Source organism: Apteryx mantelli, chromosome 32, assembly GCF_036417845.1.
Source record: "Apteryx mantelli isolate bAptMan1 chromosome 32, bAptMan1.hap1, whole genome shotgun sequence".
Classification (NCBI taxonomy): domain Eukaryota; kingdom Metazoa; phylum Chordata; class Aves; order Apterygiformes; family Apterygidae; genus Apteryx; species Apteryx mantelli.
The window spans coordinates 391,833-409,103 of NC_090009.1; the positions used below are offsets into that span (position 1 = coordinate 391,833).

General features: G+C 60.8%; 2 protein-coding genes and 3 non-coding genes across 5 annotated transcripts; 4 read left to right on the top strand and 1 right to left on the bottom strand.

Moving 5' to 3' along the window:
• The first annotated feature begins 756 nt into the window (after positions 1 to 756).
• RACK1 (receptor for activated C kinase 1) lies at positions 757 to 5,284 on the top strand. The gene is made up of 8 exons (XM_067313785.1): positions 757 to 970; positions 1,808 to 1,979; positions 2,451 to 2,598; positions 3,022 to 3,117; positions 3,290 to 3,400; positions 4,201 to 4,341; positions 4,609 to 4,719; positions 5,150 to 5,284. The coding sequence occupies exons 1-8, from the start codon at positions 862 to 864 to the stop codon at positions 5,213 to 5,215; spliced, it is 954 nt and encodes a 317-aa protein (XP_067169886.1). The 5' UTR covers positions 757 to 861; the 3' UTR covers positions 5,216 to 5,284.
• A 1,606-nt stretch (positions 5,285 to 6,890) lies between these two features.
• TRIM41 (tripartite motif containing 41) lies at positions 6,891 to 15,046 on the bottom strand. Its single transcript, XM_067313761.1, has 6 exons — positions 13,808 to 15,046; positions 11,813 to 11,908; positions 10,981 to 11,211; positions 10,200 to 10,222; positions 9,264 to 9,391; positions 6,891 to 8,729 (listed from the first exon to the last, which is right to left on the bottom strand). The coding sequence occupies exons 1-6, from the start codon at positions 14,738 to 14,740 to the stop codon at positions 8,212 to 8,214; spliced, it is 1,929 nt and encodes a 642-aa protein (XP_067169862.1). The 5' UTR covers positions 14,741 to 15,046; the 3' UTR covers positions 6,891 to 8,211.
• Positions 15,047 to 15,863: 817 nt separating this feature from the next.
• On the top strand, positions 15,864 to 15,936 carry TRNAK-CUU (transfer RNA lysine (anticodon CUU)). Its single transcript has one exon. It is a non-coding gene; the product is annotated as a tRNA-Lys (tRNA).
• Positions 15,937 to 16,122: 186 nt separating this feature from the next.
• On the top strand, positions 16,123 to 16,195 carry TRNAV-CAC (transfer RNA valine (anticodon CAC)). The gene has a single exon. It is a non-coding gene; the product is annotated as a tRNA-Val (tRNA).
• A 461-nt stretch (positions 16,196 to 16,656) lies between these two features.
• On the top strand, positions 16,657 to 16,729 carry TRNAK-CUU (transfer RNA lysine (anticodon CUU)). The gene has a single exon. It is a non-coding gene; the product is annotated as a tRNA-Lys (tRNA).
• The last annotated feature ends 542 nt before the right edge of the window (positions 16,730 to 17,271 follow it).

A 17,271-nucleotide genomic window follows, 5' to 3' on the forward strand; every position in this document is an offset into this window, starting at 1 on the left:
CCGAGCCCGTAGGAAGCCCGTGTGAGCCCGTAGGGGTCCCGTGGAGGCCCGCAGGAGGCCCATGCCGACCCGCACAGGCCCGTACAAGGCTCACACCATCCCGTGGAGGCCCGCCCAAGCCCGCACTAGCCCACCGGAGCCCCGCACGGTCCCACAGAGGCCCGTACGAGCCCGTAGGAGGCCTGTGCGAGCCCACACAAGCCCATGGCGGCCTGCACAAGGCCGTACAAGCCTCTGCGAGCCCGCTGAAGCCCTCCGCAACCTGTAGATTTTGGCATTGACCCACGCGCGCTGGTAGGGTCCAGCCTGGCCCCGGCCTGAGCCTCTACTTCTTGTACAGTCCAGCATCAGCCCGTCGAAGTTCATGAAGCTCGTCACCAGGCTTGTCGAGCTTGTAGAGCTTGACCCAAGTCCAAACGGGCTTGTAGAGGCCGGCGAGGTCCCGCACGGGGCCCTGATCTCCATCAATCCCCCCTGCCTCCTCCCTCATGGCTCTTCCTGTCCCCAGAGCCCCCTTTATGAGACAGCAGAGCCCCGCAGTCCTTCCCTATTCCTCCTACCGCCCAAGCCTTCCCGTCCTTGTCCCCAGGTTCTTCTTGTCCGATCCGCACTTCTTTTTCCGTACGCTGCCGCATTGGCCCCACCGTACTATGGCCGCCGCCACGTTTCCCCCTTTCACTGGGAGCGGCCATGTTGTCTCCTTGCCGTACAACCGCCTGTCCGTCGGAGGCTATTTCCGCTTCCGCCGGAAGGTGCCTCGCTCTTTCTCTCCTTGGGTTTGCCGCCGCCGCCTGCGGCCGCGCGGGACCGGGCCGGGGCCTCCGCCGAATCCGCCGCCATCCTCCTCCCGCCGCCGCCGCCATGACGGAGCAGATGACACTGCGCGGCACCCTGAAGGGCCACAACGGCTGGGTGACGCAGATCGCCACCACGCCGCAGTTCCCGGACATGATCCTCTCCGCTTCCCGGGGTGAGGGCCGGGGCGGGGGTGGGGCGGACGGGACCATCACCCTTCCCCCCCCCCCCGGGAGGGGGCAGCGGGAGAGACCATCGCCCGGTGGAGGGGGGGGGGAGGGAGTAGCAGGAGAGATCCACGCCGGGGGGCGGCGGGAGAGACCACAGGTCTGGGAGGGGAGCGGGGCAGGGGGAGTGTGCGAGTCCACGGGGGAGGGAGGGGGAGAGGAGCAGGGGAGACCCTCGGCCGGGGTGGGGGAGGGAGAAGGGCAAGAGGGAGGGAGGGGGAGACCCTCGATCTGGCAGGAGCGTGGGGGAAGAGGGGATGGGGCGGGTCGTCAGCCCGGAGAAGGGGAGAGGGGAGAGGGGAAGCCATCAGCCTGGAAGAGGGGAGAGGGATTACCATCAGTCTAGGGGTAGAGAGGGATCACGGGCCTGAGGAGGGGGAGACTGTGAGCCTGCTGGGAGAGAGGGGAAAGGGGAAACCATGAGCCTGCTGGGAGAGAGGGGTAAGGGGAAACCATCAGCCCAGGGGGTAGAGGAGCAGGGGAAAACCATGGGCCAGAGGAAGAGGAGCAGGGGAGAACCACGGGTCTAGGGAAGGAAGAGAAGCAAGAGGAGACCATGGGCCTGAGGAAGAAGAGGGAGGGGGGACGGGGAGACCGTGAGCTTGGCGAAGAAGGGCAGCATCTCTGCTAGGAGGGAGCTGGGGAGTGCTGCGACACCGTGCCACCTCCTCGGCCACCCAGAGGTGAGGACAAGCACCCGGAGCAGAGAGAGGGCCGCAAATCGTTGTGGTAATTTGCCACGGTTACACCCCAGCTTACTCTTCGCTCCGCTCTTTCCTGTGCAGACAAGACCATCATCATGTGGAAGTTGACCCGGGACGAGACCAACTACGGGATCCCGCAGCGAGCCCTGCGCGGTCACTCGCACTTCGTCAGCGACGTGGTCATCTCCTCCGACGGGCAGTTTGCTCTCTCGGGCTCCTGGGACGGCACCCTGCGTCTCTGGGACCTCACGACGTGAGCCGCGGGGAGAGGGCAGGGATGAGAGCGCTTGCGAGCGCAGAGTTAGCTTTGCTTCTTTCCGTGTCTCTCTCCGATTTCTTTGGGCCCTCAGAGAGGTTGCGAGATCACCAGCATACCTTGAAAATCAAGCAGTTTGCTCTTAGCTTGGGAAATAAAACCAGGGAGGGAATTTTGGGGGGACTGGAGGCACGAGAGAACTATGTCGGGCAGCGAGGAGTGCCACGATTAGGAGCGAAGGCAGGAAGACCCGCGTTTGGCTGCTCTCCCTCGCTCTCTCTCTCCCAATGATTAGACCTGACACGAAGTCTGCTGATCCTCCGGGGTCTGACGACACGTCCTGCAATTATGACGGGAGAGAAGCGTGACCGGAGCAGCGCAGGGGAACTCGGGCTCTTCCTTTGCAGGGAAGCCCCTCTGGAAGGAGGAGGCTGGGGGCATCCTGACCTCTCCGCATCTTCCCCGCAGAGGCACCACCACCCGCCGCTTCGTGGGCCACACCAAGGACGTGCTGAGCGTGGCCTTCTCGTCCGACAACCGCCAGATCGTTTCGGGCTCCAGGGACAAGACCATCAAGCTCTGGAACACCTTGGGCGTCTGCAAGTACACGGTGCAGGTGAGCCGGGGAAGGAGGCATGAGGGGGGCGGGTGGGTTTTCACCTCCCATCGCTCCTATTCTGCAAAGAGGAGTTTTCCTGCTACATCAGTGTGAGAAAGGACCTCCATGGATTTGTTTTTAAGCGTATTTGTCTATCTGTCTCACTGCTCAGTTGCTCTTGATCAGGGATCCAGGTCTCCCAGCCCCGTCCTAATGATTAGATGTGACACAATGTCTGTTGATCTCCCCCGGGGGGGGGTCTGAGGACAAGTCCTGCAATTATGAGGGACCTCAGGAGGGCGAGAGGAGGCCTGGGCAGGGACTGGGAAGGCTTCGGAGCGACGGGATGCGGTGGGTCTCTTCTTGCAGCGTCCACGCGGATTGTGGGGGGGAGCCGGCGGCGTTTCCTCGCCGTGAACGCAGCGTCGTTCCTCTCCCCAGGACGAGAGCCACTCGGAGTGGGTGTCGTGCGTGCGCTTCTCCCCGAACAGCAGCAACCCCATCATCGTCTCCTGCGGCTGGGACAAGCTGGTGAAGGTGAGGCGAGGATCCGCTTCCCCCAGCTCGGGGATCCCTGTAATGAATCAAGAAGATCTGAATGACCAAGGGGGTCTGGGGAAGGAGGTGGGGGGGTTCCAATAGCTGCAGTATTGGGGTGCAGTAGCAGAGTTTGATCTTTTCTGACCCTGCTGTGGTTTTGTCCACCCAGGTTTGGAACTTGGCTAACTGCAAACTGAAGACGAACCACATCGGGCACACGGGCTACCTGAACACGGTGACCGTCTCCCCTGACGGGTCCCTCTGTGCCTCCGGCGGCAAGGTAGGCGTCTCGGGGGAAGGCTGAGGCCACCGAATAGATCGGTCTGCCTCATTTAGGATGAGCTCCGAATTCCTCCCCAGTGAATTCAGGCTCAGGGACCTTCTTGGCTCTTCTATTTCGCAATCGTTGGCGCGTGTTTTTCTTTGAACTGGCTTCATCGCTTCCCGTGATCTTTCTGCATCCATGCTGATCTGCAGCAAGGCGCTGTGTAGCTTAGTTACAGTCCGGGAGAAAAACATCTCTTGGTAACCACCGGAGAATAGTCACTCCTGATTTATCTTTTCCATGCCCCGTGGGGCTTCGCAGCCTGCCTCCTAGTTCTGTGGCACAGCCCCAGGAGGAGAGGCAGCCTCAGCACGGCAGCGGGTCCTTGGCTGGCTGGCTTTTCCTGGAAGCGGGGCCGAGCTGTGACAAAAACGATCGATAGCTGCCTGAACGTGTCTTGGTGCAGAAAAGCAGAGGCTGCTTCTGAGCTGGCACCTTCTGCCCCGCAGGAAAGAGCCTGGCGAGACAGCGTGGTCCCCAGTATTTCATTTGCGATGCTCCATGTGCATCCTTCATAGATTAGGACTTTTCTTCCAGGCCTTGTTTCTTCTTTGCAAGGGAAAATATTACTTGTTTTCTCTCTTTTTGGTGAGAAGGGAGCTGATGTCCCTGCGGACAGGCAGGGGTGCCGTTTCGGAGCTGCCTGCCCCCAGGCTGATGGAGGCAGGTTGTCCCCGTTGGCTCCGCAGCGGGACAAATCCGCGCGCGGGCCACGGGTGCCGGGCTTTGCTCTGACTTCCCTCCCCGTCTCGCAGGACGGCCAGGCCATGCTGTGGGACCTGAACGAAGGCAAGCACCTGTACACCCTTGACGGAGGGGACATCATCAACGCCCTGTGCTTCAGCCCCAACCGCTACTGGCTCTGCGCTGCCACCGGCCCCAGCATCAAGATCTGGGTAGGTCACGAGCCAGGCTGGGAGCCCTTCTCCTGCCCGATCCGAACGGGTCCCCTAGAAGAAGGTAGCGGGCCTGTACGGTGAAGCAGCCACGCTGTGATGAAACATTTCTTGCCATCTGACTGCATTTCTGTGTGGAAACCCAGAGGCTGTTTCTGAGCAACCTTCCACCCCGGGGCATTTGAGTCAGCGAGGTTTGGTTTCGCTTTAGGGGGCTCCCTGCAGGTCCCCGTTACCTGATGTTCTCTCTTCTCCTGCCTTTCGCAGGACCTGGAAGGCAAAATCATAGTGGATGAGCTGAAGCAAGAGGTGATCAGCACCAGCAGCAAAGCCGAGCCGCCCCAGTGCACTTCCCTGGCCTGGTCCGCAGACGGGCAGGTAAAAACCACCCCCTTTTCCCTGCCCCAGCAACCTGTGCGCCCAGTCCTTCAGCACCCGGCCCCCTTCTCCGTGCTTGTGCCAGACCCAGCTGTGGGGAGGTGAGGGGAAAAAAACAAGGACTTTGGGGATCATCCTGCTGCTTTTAAATCAGCACAGGCACCACAGACACTTGTGGTCCTCAGAGGGAGTCATCTGGAGTCATGTCTGCCCGCATGGGCTTTGCTTCCCTCCGCTCCCTAAATCCCTTCGCAACCTTAGAGCTCTTCCCCTTTGCCTCTCCCCAGCTCCCAGGGCTCATCTTGCTCCCTCTCCGCCTTGAAAATTGGCCTCTGAGGACTGTGGTTCCTTGTGATAATGTCCCGAGGGCCGATCTCGCTGCCCGTCCTTCCCTTCCCGTGACCCAGCTCTTCTCCCTTTCTCTCCGTAGACCCTGTTCGCCGGCTACACAGATAACCTCGTCCGCGTGTGGCAAGTCACCATCGGGACCAGATGAGGACGTGGCCTCGAGAAGCCGTAGATTGTGTACAAAGATCAATAAAAATAAATAAAAGTGCTCTATTGAGCCCGTGGCTGCCTCACGTCCGCTGCGCTCAGGTCTGGCTCTGGCTGGGCCTCAAGTGCGCTGCAGGCCCAGGGCAGGGCGGTTAATCCGGGCAGGAGAGAGACTCTAGTGACGAGCACAAACAGCCCCGGTTTGGGTATCACAGCGAGGGCACCTAAATGCTGGTTTTTCCCCCCTCACTTGCGAAGCTGAGCAGCTTGCGGTGCTTCAGGGCGCATCCCTGATGGCCGGCAGCTACTTGCCTCTCTCCCCACATCCAGTAAGCCTGAAGATGGGCAGTAGAGCTGCAAAAGGGAAGGCACCAAAAAGGGATTGGGAGTTAGTTTAAAAATTTGCGATGCAGAAAAGTAACAATAGTGGAACTGGGAGGAAATAATGGGATAGCAGGTAGCGTGACAGGGCTTGAAAAGGTCTCTACCCTCCCAGCTGCCAAGATGCTGTTTCTTCTCCCCCATGTGAGAAGAGGGACTGGAATTTCTCCCTCATCCCCCTTCCCAGCTGACAACAGGAAGCAGCTCCAGAGGAGGAGAGCTCTGGGTCACTCCAAATGATTTGCAGATCTGGGAAAATAAACCACCGCGGCCAAGGAAACCCAAAGGCCGGAGAGGAGATAAGCTAGAGCAAGAGGCAGCATGCACTGAAGCAAGGTCCTCCGCAGCATCTCTTTGCAAGTAGCTCTGTTCACCCTCTCCCCCAAGAACTGCACAGTTAGGGAATCTCTTCCCCATCCTGAAAGGGGGTTTTCCAAGCAGCACAGCGTTGGGCTCCCAAAACAAGCAGCTCTCCATTAGCTAACGAGAGATTGCTTTCAGAGATGTGACTATGCAGCTGCACTTCAACCACTGACCTTAGAGAGGGACCAGGAATGAAAAAGGGATTCACTGTCCTTACTCTCCGCTGCCGCAGCACACGGCACAGCGATTTCCATCCTCCGCTCCCACCAGGGCCATTTGGAGGAGCTAGAAGAGAAGGAAAAGTTTTCACACGCGGCTTTCTTAACCCAGCAGCCCGCAGGCGGACGGCACAGCGAGCCAGCCGAGCCCTTTCACGGGTAGGTGTTTCCTCCGGCTTTACGGCTTCGCACCGCTGCCGGACCAGGTCTCCTCTCCTCCTGCCACCCCTGTCGGTAGGAGGGCGCGCGGTGCTGCCCGGTCCACGAGCCAGCTGGCCCGCGGCCACCGAACGCTGCAGTTTCGCTTGCCTTCCCCTCCCTGCCACCCACTGCACAAAGCCCCGAGGGACTTTCTTCCCTTGGCAACATCCGCCTGCCTGTCCGACACGGCTCCCGGCACGCTGCCGCCCCGCGACGGGCCCTTTACGCAGGTAAAGGGCGAGTTAGCCGCTTCGGGAAGCGATCCGAGCGCGTAGCTCTGGGCCTCAGCCCAATCTCATTACTAGGATTAGGTCAAGATTAACAACGCAAGGTTTAAGCCACATCTGCTTGTCACCAGGCTCTCAGACCATTTACCAGGAGCTAACAGCAAGCACAGGCAGCCTGGGGGACCTGCATCCCAATTCCCATGTGCTACGTAAGCCAGACTTACTTGGAAACAGCTCCCAGATGTTTCAGGCCTCCAGCGGGATCTCAATAAGCAAGAGACTCGGGTTTACAACCTTATTGTTTATTATTATTATTATTATTTCTTGACATTTCAAAAAACTAAATCTCCATTTAATTCTCATTTTAGCCAAAAATATTTTGAACTAGCTCTGTAATGCCAGCAGAAAAAAAAAAAATACCAATCCACCAACAAAAAGAAGAAAAACACAACAGGTGCGGTCAGAGTCTCTCTAGTGGGACAGGATTCAGCTGGAAACTCAACAGCAGCCAAAAAAGAGGGAGAGAAAATAAATATCCCCACCTCAGAGAGCTCTCAAGCTGCAAGGGGAAACAGGAGCCCGGTTCCCACCGGCACGGCCCGGAGCGTGCGCCGAGCGAGGAAGGCTGGTGACGCGGCGCCGCCGCCGTGGCTCCGGCCAACAGCCCGACCCCGAAGGGTCTCGGCTCCGGAAGGGGAAACCACCTATTCGCACTCCCCCCCCGGCCCAGGCAGCCCCGTATAAAGTGCCAGGCCCACAAGAAACGGTTACGAAGGAGATGGCTGGGGGTAGGGCCGGGGTTCGGAGCCGAGATCCGGCGACCCTGACTCAGGGCCTGATGGAGGAAGAGCGGGGAGGAGGCGGCAAGGACGGGAGAGACACAGGGAAGGCGAGCAAGTGCCAGAACAGGAGAACATCGCAGGTTAAAGCGGGTTCGACTTGAGGTCCGAATGCCAGCCAGGCATGGAGGAGGAGATACTCGGAGAACGAATCCCACCGCTGCCAAGAAATCCGGGCTCCCAAGCACCTCGGTGCAACGGGGTTTTCGAAAGTCAATGCCTTAAGCACTGCCGGGAGTTCGAGGGGCCAAGAGCCAGCGCTTGCTCCTCCACCTACAGGCCCCCAGCATCCGCAGGCGCGCTCGGGCTTGAGCTCCGTGTCTGAGGAGAGCGGGACATACCTCAAAACCTGACGCGTGGGGCACAAGGCGAGCGGAGAACATGCTGGAAAGCTTACGCGTCAACCGGGCAAGGTAGAGAGAAGTCCCCGGCAGCAAGAACCAAAGTGGAAAAACGGCAGCTTTGCCTCCCCAGCCTGCCCGCAGGGCGACTCTTCCCTCCTCCGAACGCAAACCGCCTTTGGAACGGCTTGGCTGGCTGGGAAGGCTGCGGCGAGATCTCGGCAAGGAGCTGGCACGAGGACAGAGTCGGGCAGGGAGGAGAGGCCTTGTGAGCAAGCAGGTGCAAGAAGACAAGTGCAGCGTTGGATCCTCAAAAAAAAGAGACCCGAGGGAAAGGGGGAGCGTGGCCGTGTGCAAGGCCGGATCCCAGGGTGAGGCCGGATCCGGCGTGGGTAGAGGCGGCCGGTGGGAGGACGAGGGCTGGCCGTCAGGCGCAGATTTTGATGCGGGTGCCCTTGGCCAGGATGCGGAAGAAGGGGAAGATGCGCTCGTGGAAGGAGGCGTTGAAGGTGTGGATGTGGGTCATGCTCTCGGCGTTGTAGAAGCAGAGCTGGCCCCGCTCGTAGTCCAGGTAGACGCCGAAGCGCCGGGGCCGCTCGCTGGGCGACAGGGCCGTCTGCTCCGTGGCCGTGAGCGCCTGGTACTTCTTCCCGTTGGTGCCCACGCACCAGATCTCCCGCTTCTGGTGGGGGCCCATGGCCTTCTCTTTACGGCGGGCCGTCTCGCGGGCCGCCCCCACCGCCCAGCCTCTCCGGCCCCCCACTTCTACCTCCCAGTAGTGGCGCCCGGTGGTGAAACCCTGGGAGCCCAGCACGCAGTAATCGGAATCGAAGCGCTTGGGGTTGTCCGGCAGCTCCTGGCGTCGCTCGCCCAGCTTGACGCTGCGCCGGTCCAGGGAGAGGCTCAGGCGGGGGTGGGCGGTGTCGGGGTCCAGGGTCACGTCGGCTAGGAGGGCGACGAAGGGCAGAGTTAAAGCCGGGGGGGTGCTGGTGGCCCGTATCTTCCCCTCGGATCCCAGCTCCCTTAGTTCCCAACCCCAAGTCCTCACCCACGCGTGTACCCGCAGCATCTGTGGCTGCGTAGCGATCGCCAGCCCCACGGGTCACATCCCACTCCAACGCCCCCTCGCCGTTAGCAGCTCTGGATCCAGATCATCCCCCAGCTCCGTTTGAGGCACGGGAAGGAGAGCCAGCTACGTTGGGGGGATTCGGATTGAGCGACAGAGCTCAGGAAGGGGAGGACATGGTGAGGAAGGAAAAACAAACAGGGAAACTGCAGCCCAGGATTCGGGGGAGCAGCAGAGCGAGGAATAAAGGGATGCGAATGGAGGGAAGGCAGCACTCATGGCTGGAGGGGAGAAGAAAGGGATCCCAACCTGGAGGGAGGGATCAGGGGAAACTCCCCCGGAGCTCGCTCCAGCTGGCGAGCCGGACCGTCCCTTCGGAAGGGCCGAGGGCAGAGCAGGCAGGTCTCGCTCACCTTGAGGGACTTTGCTGAAGACTTTCTCCATCTTTCTCATCACCACGTCCTGCAGGAAGTAGTTGCGATATTTCTTCCCCACGTCCACCGGCACCATCTCGGGCTCCTGGAACTTGATGTTCTCACACCTGCCGGGGGGAAGCGGGGATTTGGTGAGGTGGGACAGGACACACGTTCGGGGGAAAGGGAAAGACACGGCGGCTTCGGGCTCCGCGCGCATCTGGCTCGCTCAGCCAAGGCAGGTGCACGATGGGAAAATCCAGCCCGCTATCCCATAATGCTTCGGCAAGGAGAACAAAGCAGCCTGGAAGACCGCGTGCGCGGCCAACCTGCGCAACGGAGCGCTCGGAAAAACCACAGCGGGGCAGAGATCAGCCGAACCGGTTACGCTGGTATGGCCGGCGCTCCCCACCCTCCCTCGGCCGCGCCAGGCGGCCAAACCCGCGGCAGGAACGGAGCCGCGTTCGCGTCCGGCCGCGGGCAGATCCGCGCCGCGCTCGACCACGGCCGCGTTAAGCGCTGGAGAGCGGCTAGAGGCTTTGCTGCTGCTGCCTGTCCCTTTTACGAGACGAGTAAAACGACCTTCCTAGACTCACAAGCAGCTCCCGATTCCCCGGGGCATGAGGTCTGCGCGGGCACAGCCAGCTCTTCTCCCAAAAAAGGATCTGCCAGGTGCTGTAGGGGTCTCCGAGATCTCTGCTCCCCACCTTCCTCCTCTGCTACACGTTCCCCAACTCCCGCTACGCCCCACAGGCCACCAGCCAGGAGTTCCTACCACCGCATTAGTTTGACAGCGGCCACAACCGAGTTTTCTCTTGCGCTACCCAGCCCCGGCCTGGAGAAGCGCCCGCTGCGCGGGGTTTGAAACAAAAGCGGAAGGGCTTCTCAATGCAAAAGCCGTTCGCAGCAAGAAGGCGAGAATGGAAAGTCACTGACCTGATAAAGGTGCCTTTGATGTCCTGCAAAAGGAGGCAGCAGTGCGAGGGGGGGGGGGGGGCAGAAAGAAAAAAGAAGAGCAAGATTAGGGAGGGCTGACACCGATCCCGTTGTCATTCACACGAAATCCTCTTAGCGGTCATGATCGAGCACCGGGATAAATTGTAACGAGCCTGTCACCCCAGCGAACAGGTTGGGGCCCGTCCCACAGTCGGACGATGGGCCTGAGATTGCCCAGGGGGGGAAAAAAACATCCCTCGTTTTCACCCTTGGTAGAGGTTTTCCTCCATCTCCTCTCAGGACACCCCGCTAACACAAGTGCTGGACCCCAAATCTCTCGGGGCGTCCCCTTCCTTTCCCGTTTTCTGTTGTCCCATGAACACTGCGATCCCTCCCATCCAGCTGGCGGGAGAGAGAGGGAAGGATCTAGCCCACCGGGAAAGGGATCTCTCCTGGGAAGCAGACCCTGCGCTTTCAAAGCAGAATCCGGTCCCCTCTTTGCAGCTCTGCTCATTCCCACCGCAAACGCTGCCGCCTTGCCGTAAGGAAGGGCCAGATCTCTGCTGCCAGCGGAGAGCCCAGCGAGGCTGCAAGCAGGGTAGAGTTCACGGTTCAGAGATCAACCGTGTGAATCATCCAACTTTACAGCTCCCTTTGGGAAGGTTTGGAAAACATCTGGGAGGGGGCACCGTTCCCACGTCACGGCAGCGGGGCCCTGCCCTCCAACCCCGGGATTCCCAGCCAGCCCGTTCCCTCTCTCATCCGCGGGATGGGAAAAGACCTTGAGCAGTTGCAGCCCGTCCTGTTTGCTCTTGTCCTCCGCCTCGGCGATGAGGCGGCTGAGGGCCGCGCTCTGCTCCTCCAGCTGGCTGATGTTGCTGCTCTGACGGGCCAGCAAGCTCTCGTAGCGCTCCTCCAGCTGGTGCAAGAGCAGGACCTGCTCTCCGATGAGGAACTGGTGCAGCAGCTCGAAGTCGGACTCGAACTCCTTGATCTCCAGCTTCATCTTGTCCTGCAGGGCAGGGAAGCGGGAGGAAAGACTTAACGGGAGGAGAAGGGAAAGGCAGGAACTGGCTCATCCTCTAGGGTCCTGCCCTCTGCTGTCCCTTGGCTTTATCACCCACCGCAAGCTCGTGAGGTCTCTTAAATTCGCCAAAGTCAGGCCCAAGTTAGGTCTGGCTGGGCTGCCCTCATGGGGGAACGGGCTTTGAGCACAGATCCAAAGCATCTTTAGGTCAAACGACTGACCCAAAGGACACCCGTCTGCGCTCTCTCCCAAGCCACCGGTTCCCCAAAACATTCGAGGCACGTGTAACCCTCTAATTTAGGGGGGAAACCGATTTCCAGCCCTTGTGATCCCAAAGGTCACAGCGAAGGGAGCAAAACACCTCTGTGACTGCTCAGGACCACAAAGCAGAGGAGGACAAACTTCTCTCTTCTGCCAAATACCTCAGACTTGACAGCCAAGACGCTCCCGTGCCGGTGTTTCAGCATCCTCCCTACCTGTTTGAGGGCTGATTATTTTTTGGCAGGATGGCGGAAGACAGAAAGGTGGGAAATGAAACAAGTGGGATCAGCTGCCGCCCCAGGAGAAGCGCCCGGCTCTTTCTTACCCTCAGCTCCGTGATCTTCTCCTCCTCGCTCGATTTCTGCTTCAGCACTGCGTCCAGCTTCTTCTTCAGGGGCTCCAGGTGGCTCTGGAGTTTGTTCTGAGAGAGAGAAACGTGTCTCAGAAATCCTCGGCTTAGGCAATCTCTTCCTCCTCCTGTTTCGGTCACTAACTCTGTGGTAGAGTTAAAAACCGAGCTTTCTGCCCAGCCTTTCGATTCCTTCCCTTTTTCCTTCTGCAAACAATCACGCCGGGAACACGCTTTAATTAGAAAGCTAAAAATCCCACCCCAGCCAGACCAGGGGATGCCCAGAAACGTCAGACCGACGGCGGCCACCCGCCGATTGCTCAACGCGTGGCGCAAGCCAGTGTCCTGGATGCGTCTGAGCCATCGCGCATGGGTCCTGCTGGGTCAGAGCGTCTCGTCGGACGCAACGAGGCCTTGACGCTCCTAAACTCTGAATTTTCAGCCCAAGTTTACCCCAAGCTAAGACCATCCTTTCAGCCTGGTCTTTTTCAGGAGTGGTATGATCTTAGACGGACTTAAGTCAGCAACGAATCCGCTCGCTAATTCACCAGCTGCAATTCTCCACAACGAATCGGCTTCGGGGTTTCCAAGAACAACCATTTCTGGCTTGCCGGCCTCCAGAGACTCACTATCTGCCCAGAGCTCGGCCCTTCCCAAAAAGCAGGTTTGAAAATCCTCTGTTTTACCTCTTCCAATATTTGTGGGATCTTTTCTGAGGCAAAAAAAACAGACTAAACCCACCCAGCGATGCCGGCGACGCTCCTATGACCCAGCACGGAATGGTCCGACGCAGGAAGCACCTCCGTCCCCTTCCTTTCCAACCGCCCTCATCTCTCCTGAACACGGAGATCTCCCAGGGCCTGAACTGCCTACAGTAGCCCCGGAAAAATCCGCTCAAAGGGATCGGCTCCCGTTGCAAGCCGACTCCAGATACAGCCACGTGCGACAGCGATTCCTCCAAGACTTCCAGGCGAGGAACGAGCTGCCTGAACCCTTTGGATATTAAAAGGGCAAGTGCCATGTGCACGCTCCCGTCTTGCGGGAGGCCCAAGGAGGAAGGACGCGATCTCGTCGAGAAACCGAACCCTCAAGACACAGGGCAACCAGCAGCTCATGGTTAAGTGCTCATCACCCCCTGCCCATCTCTCCTGTTCTCCCGCCGTGTTTCGTTTCCGGGGCGCCAGGTAACTCCGGGCATCTCCGATTGGGAACAGCACCTTTCCGACAGCAAGATTTCCCTGCTAAATCCCTGGCGAAGGATTGCGGAGGTCTCCACTGCCGGTGGGTTGGATTGGCCTTTGGAGAACCTCACACTGGTATTGCCTGAGACAGCTCAGGAAGAGCTTGCAAGCCACAAACGCATGAGAAAAACTGGTAATTCGGGTGCTGGTTTCAACCTAGGACGAGCCTGTCCGCAAACCACCTACGAATCCTGCCGGACAAGCACGGAGGCGAGCTTGGCCTGCCGAGCTCACCCACTCCTCTGCAAACCAATTTTCCCCACGCGAGTCCCTGATCCCGCCGGCTGCCCCGAGACGGCTTGGCCTCCGCCACCGTCACCGCCGGGTCACGCTCGGCCCCGTCGCCGGCGCCTCCGACGTCCACCCACCCGCCTGGCGGTTAAGTCGGACCTTTCTGCCCACCGCGCCGGTCCGATTCTCCCCCCTCCGCAGACCGAGCGAGCCGCGGGGTTCGTGGCTCGCCCACACCCCGAAACCCAGGCGCTCATGCCAGCCGAGCAGCCCTTCATCCCCCTCCGCTCGCCACCCGCCCAACCAGCTCGGCGAGACCTACCCGAAAACCGCCACCAGCGGCCCCGCGCCGCCCTGGCTCGATCCAGCCGACGTCTGCCAGTGTCGAACAGCCCCGTCTTCCCCGTCGCACCCCGCGACGAAGCCGCTATCCCCGCTTCATCCCCCAGCCCCATCCCAGGGCCTCCCGCTCCCGTTCCCAGAAAACCCCTTCTCATACCTTGTAATCCTGAACGACCTCCTCGAGGGGGACGACGCTGTGATGCTTGTGGCTCCGGGATTCCCTGCACACCACGCAGATGGCCTGCTCGTCCACCTCGCAGAAGAGTTTGAGGGGTTCCTGGTGCTTCTCGCACAGGTTCGGAGAGCCTTGGCCGCCCACCGCCACCAGGGCCCCGGGGCCCCCGGCCGCCGAGCCCGAGGCCGAAGGGCCGGCCGCGGGCGGAGCGAGGCGCTGGGGGTGCGGGTGCAGCTGGCGGATGATTTGCACCATGTTGGCCAGCTGAAGGTTGGGCCGGAAATTCCTCTGGAAAAAGGTTTTGCGGCATTGCGGGCAGGTGAAGGTCTGGAGGCGTCGAGGCCGCGTGGCCAGCACCGGGGGCGGGGGCGTCTGCACCTCTTCTTCTTCCTCTTCCACCTCCTCCTCTTCCTCCACGTCTTCCTCCATCACATCCTCATCATAGTCCTCGTCCCCAAAGTAAAGCTCCCCCCCAACCCCACCGTCCCATATGTCCTCCTCCACAGGAACCTCCCACAGATCGGTGTCGTCGTCTTCTTCGCTCCACATATCCTCTTCCTCCTCCTCGGGCCCGCCGTCTTCCTCCTCCTCCTCCTGCTCCACGTCCAGCTCGTCGTCGTCGAGTTCATCCTCGTCGTCCTCGAGCTCGTCTTCCAGCACGTCCCCCATGCCCACGTCCCCGGCGCCGCCGGCCCCGGCGGCCCCCGGCGCCGCCTCGTACTCCGCCTCGCCCCCCCACAGCTGCGAGATGCACACGCGGCAGAAGTTGTGCCCACAGCCGATGGAGACGGGGTCCACGAAGTAGTCCAGGCAGATGGCGCAGATGGCTTCCTCCTGCAGCGTCTCCACGGGGTTCAGGCGCCCGCCGGGGCCCCCCGAAGGGACCCCGTCTCCCAAGACCGCCGCAGCCGCCATGGGGGTGGCCAAGAGGCTCTTCTCCTCCTCCTTGCTGTTCCCAGCAGCCGCTGGGCCCCTGAGCTTTTTGGGGGGAGCGGGACAGACTCGAGGCGCTCCCCACGCCGGCGCGGAGCCGGAAGGGCTGGCAGCCCCCACCCAGGTGCCAGCAAGGCCCTGGGTTCCCGCTTCCTCTTTCTTGCCCCCTCTTGGCCCTCGGCACCAGTCGAGACCTCGCTATCGCTTCGCCTTCAGCGTCGAAAATTAAACCTCTCCGCCCAAAGCCGGCTCCGGGCCTCACTCCGGCCCCACCGCGGCCCCCACAGCGACCCCCAGCCCCGGGCGAAGCCTGGCTCCGGGCCTACCCCGGCCCCACAACACCCCCCCCCCCCCCGCAGCCAGCCGAGCCCAGGTCTAGGCCTCGCTCCTACCCCGTCCCCCGCCTCAGCGGGGCCGGGCCCCGCTCCTGCCCCCGGGGCTTCCCCTCCCCAAGCCCCCGCTCGCCCCAGCTCCAGCCGGGCCCGAAGGTGCCGCCGCCGCCGCCGTAGGGCTCTGCCCCGAGACCGCCCCGCTGCTCGCCGGCCCCCGGCCCGGACGCGAGGGGAGGCGCTCTATCCCCCCACCCTCCCCCGCCGCTCTCTATGGTGCGGGGCTCCGCCAACTGACGGGAAACGCCGCAGCGCTTCCGCTTTCCGGCTCTTGCCGCCCGCTGCCCCCGCCTCTTTACCGTCACCTGACCGGAAGTAGCGAGCTCGGCGCTGGCTGCTGGTTGCTTGGCAACTGGACTGGACGGGAAGTGGGCGGGAGGCGCTCTAGCCGCCCCCGTGGTTGCCGCCCCCACTCTGTGGCGCGCGTTGCCGTAGGAACCGCGACGCCCCGCTGTCCTCCCGTCTCGGTAGTCTCTTCCCTGTCGGCGGAGGCACCGGACAGGCCAGCTCAGAGCTCACCGGAAATGAGGGAGGGAAGGCAAGGCAACGAGCTTGTCTACCCTCCTCTTGTTGCTCTCGGAGGTCTGGGGGGCGGAGACGACTCTAGCCCGGCCTATCAGAGCGGGGTCTGAAGGGCGTGGGCGGGGCCTCGGCGGGGAGGAGGGGCGGGGCCTGGGGAGCCCCGTGAGCGCCGCGCCGGGGCGGTGGGCCCCGTAGCCCGGCTAGCTCAGTCGGCAGAGCATGAGACTCTTAATCTCAGGGTCGTGGGTTCGAGCCCCACGTTGGGCGCCTGAGTTACTTTTTTTTTTTTCCGCCGTTTCCGCCCCAATAGTTTGTCCCTCTCCCACAGCCGCAGCGGGGGAGCCCTCGGCGACCCCCCCCCCGGGGTGTCGCCGGCCCGGTCTGGCTCTCGGCTGCAGGCAGCGCCCGGCGCTGCACGGCCGTAAGCCCGAGGGGCAAAAAAATTTATATCGAGTTTCTGTAGTGTAGTGGTTATCACGTTCGCCTCACACGCGAAAGGTCCCCGGTTCGAAACCGGGCAGAAACACGGTTGCTCTCTTTTCTTTAAATTTTTTGGGGGGGGGGGGGTGTCAAATATGCATTTTTAGCTGTAACAAACGCTTTGGCCCCGGCATGGCGGGGGGTGGGGGGCAGCTTTCCACTTTGTATATAGCAAATCCATTTAAGAGCCAACAATAAAGCGTGGTCATGCCCATCTATGGCCGAGGAAACCCTCACCCGCGCAGACGGACCTTCATTAGAAAGGGCTAACGGCCCCGACGGTGATTAACATTAATACTAATAGGGCTCCGCTTTACTGCTTGCAGCAGGGCTGGGCAATGCCCGTCTGTTCCCCGGGGCTGGGCAATGCCCGGGGTGGGCAGTGCAGGCTCCCTGGGCTGCAATCAGCCGCTCTTAGCTAATTACCGCTAATTAGTGATTGCCCCGAGGCGCTGCATGGTGCTGGGATCCGACGGGGCCTGCAAGCCAAAACCCATAAAAGCGGCGGCCCGGCTAGCTCAGTCGGTAGAGCATGAGACTCTTAATCTCAGGGTCGTGGGTTCGAGCCCCACGTTGGGCGCTTGCACTTTTTGTCCTTGCCCCGTGGGGTGCACGGCCACGTAGAAACAAATATATTCCCGTAAAACAACTCTATTCCTCCTAAACACACGCGTGTGCGCACCCCCGTGTTCCTGCCCCCCAGCGCAGAGGCACCAGCAGCCCCTAAAGCACCTGCTCGCAAAGGCGCACGTTTGCGTTAAAAGACATTAAAATCACCTTCACGCACCCCCCTAACCCACTCAGGGCCCAGAGATGCAGCAGAGCAGCTTTCCCTAACGTTTTGCACCCTCTGCCAAGGGAGGGGGCCACAGGGCAGCAGCTCTTCAAAATAACATCACTCTTTTCTTTTTCTCTTGGACCTTATTCCCTTTTCTAACTGGAAAGGAGAAGAGGGATGGTGGCATGAATTCCCCTCCCTGCTGCTCTGTTTTTCTACATTCATTTCCTTGTTTTATTTGCCCTTTCTTTGCTTTGCCTTCCTCTCTTGTTTTGGGGGGGATTTTTTTTTCCACTTGCTCTAATTCAGAGAAGTCAAGGGAGGCTTCTGCAGCTCAGCTGAGC

Coding starts and splice junctions, on each gene's coding strand:
- RACK1 (XM_067313785.1), top strand. CDS start 862: ATGACGGAGCAGATGACACTGCGCGGCACCCTGAAGGGCCACAACGGC. Junction 3,118..3,289: donor GCTGGGACAAGCTGGTGAAG/GTGAGGCGAGGA, acceptor TTGTCCACCCAG/GTTTGGAACTTGGCTAACTG. Junction 4,342..4,608: donor GCCCCAGCATCAAGATCTGG/GTAGGTCACGAG, acceptor TGCCTTTCGCAG/GACCTGGAAGGCAAAATCAT.
- TRIM41 (XM_067313761.1), bottom strand. CDS start 14,740: ATGGCGGCTGCGGCGGTCTTGGGAGACGGGGTCCCTTCGGGGGGCCCC. Junction 11,909..13,807: donor AGGTCGTTCAGGATTACAAG/GTATGAGAAGGG, acceptor TCTCTCTCTCAG/AACAAACTCCAGAGCCACCT. Junction 11,212..11,812: donor AGAAGATCACGGAGCTGAGG/GTAAGAAAGAGC, acceptor CCTGCCCTGCAG/GACAAGATGAAGCTGGAGAT.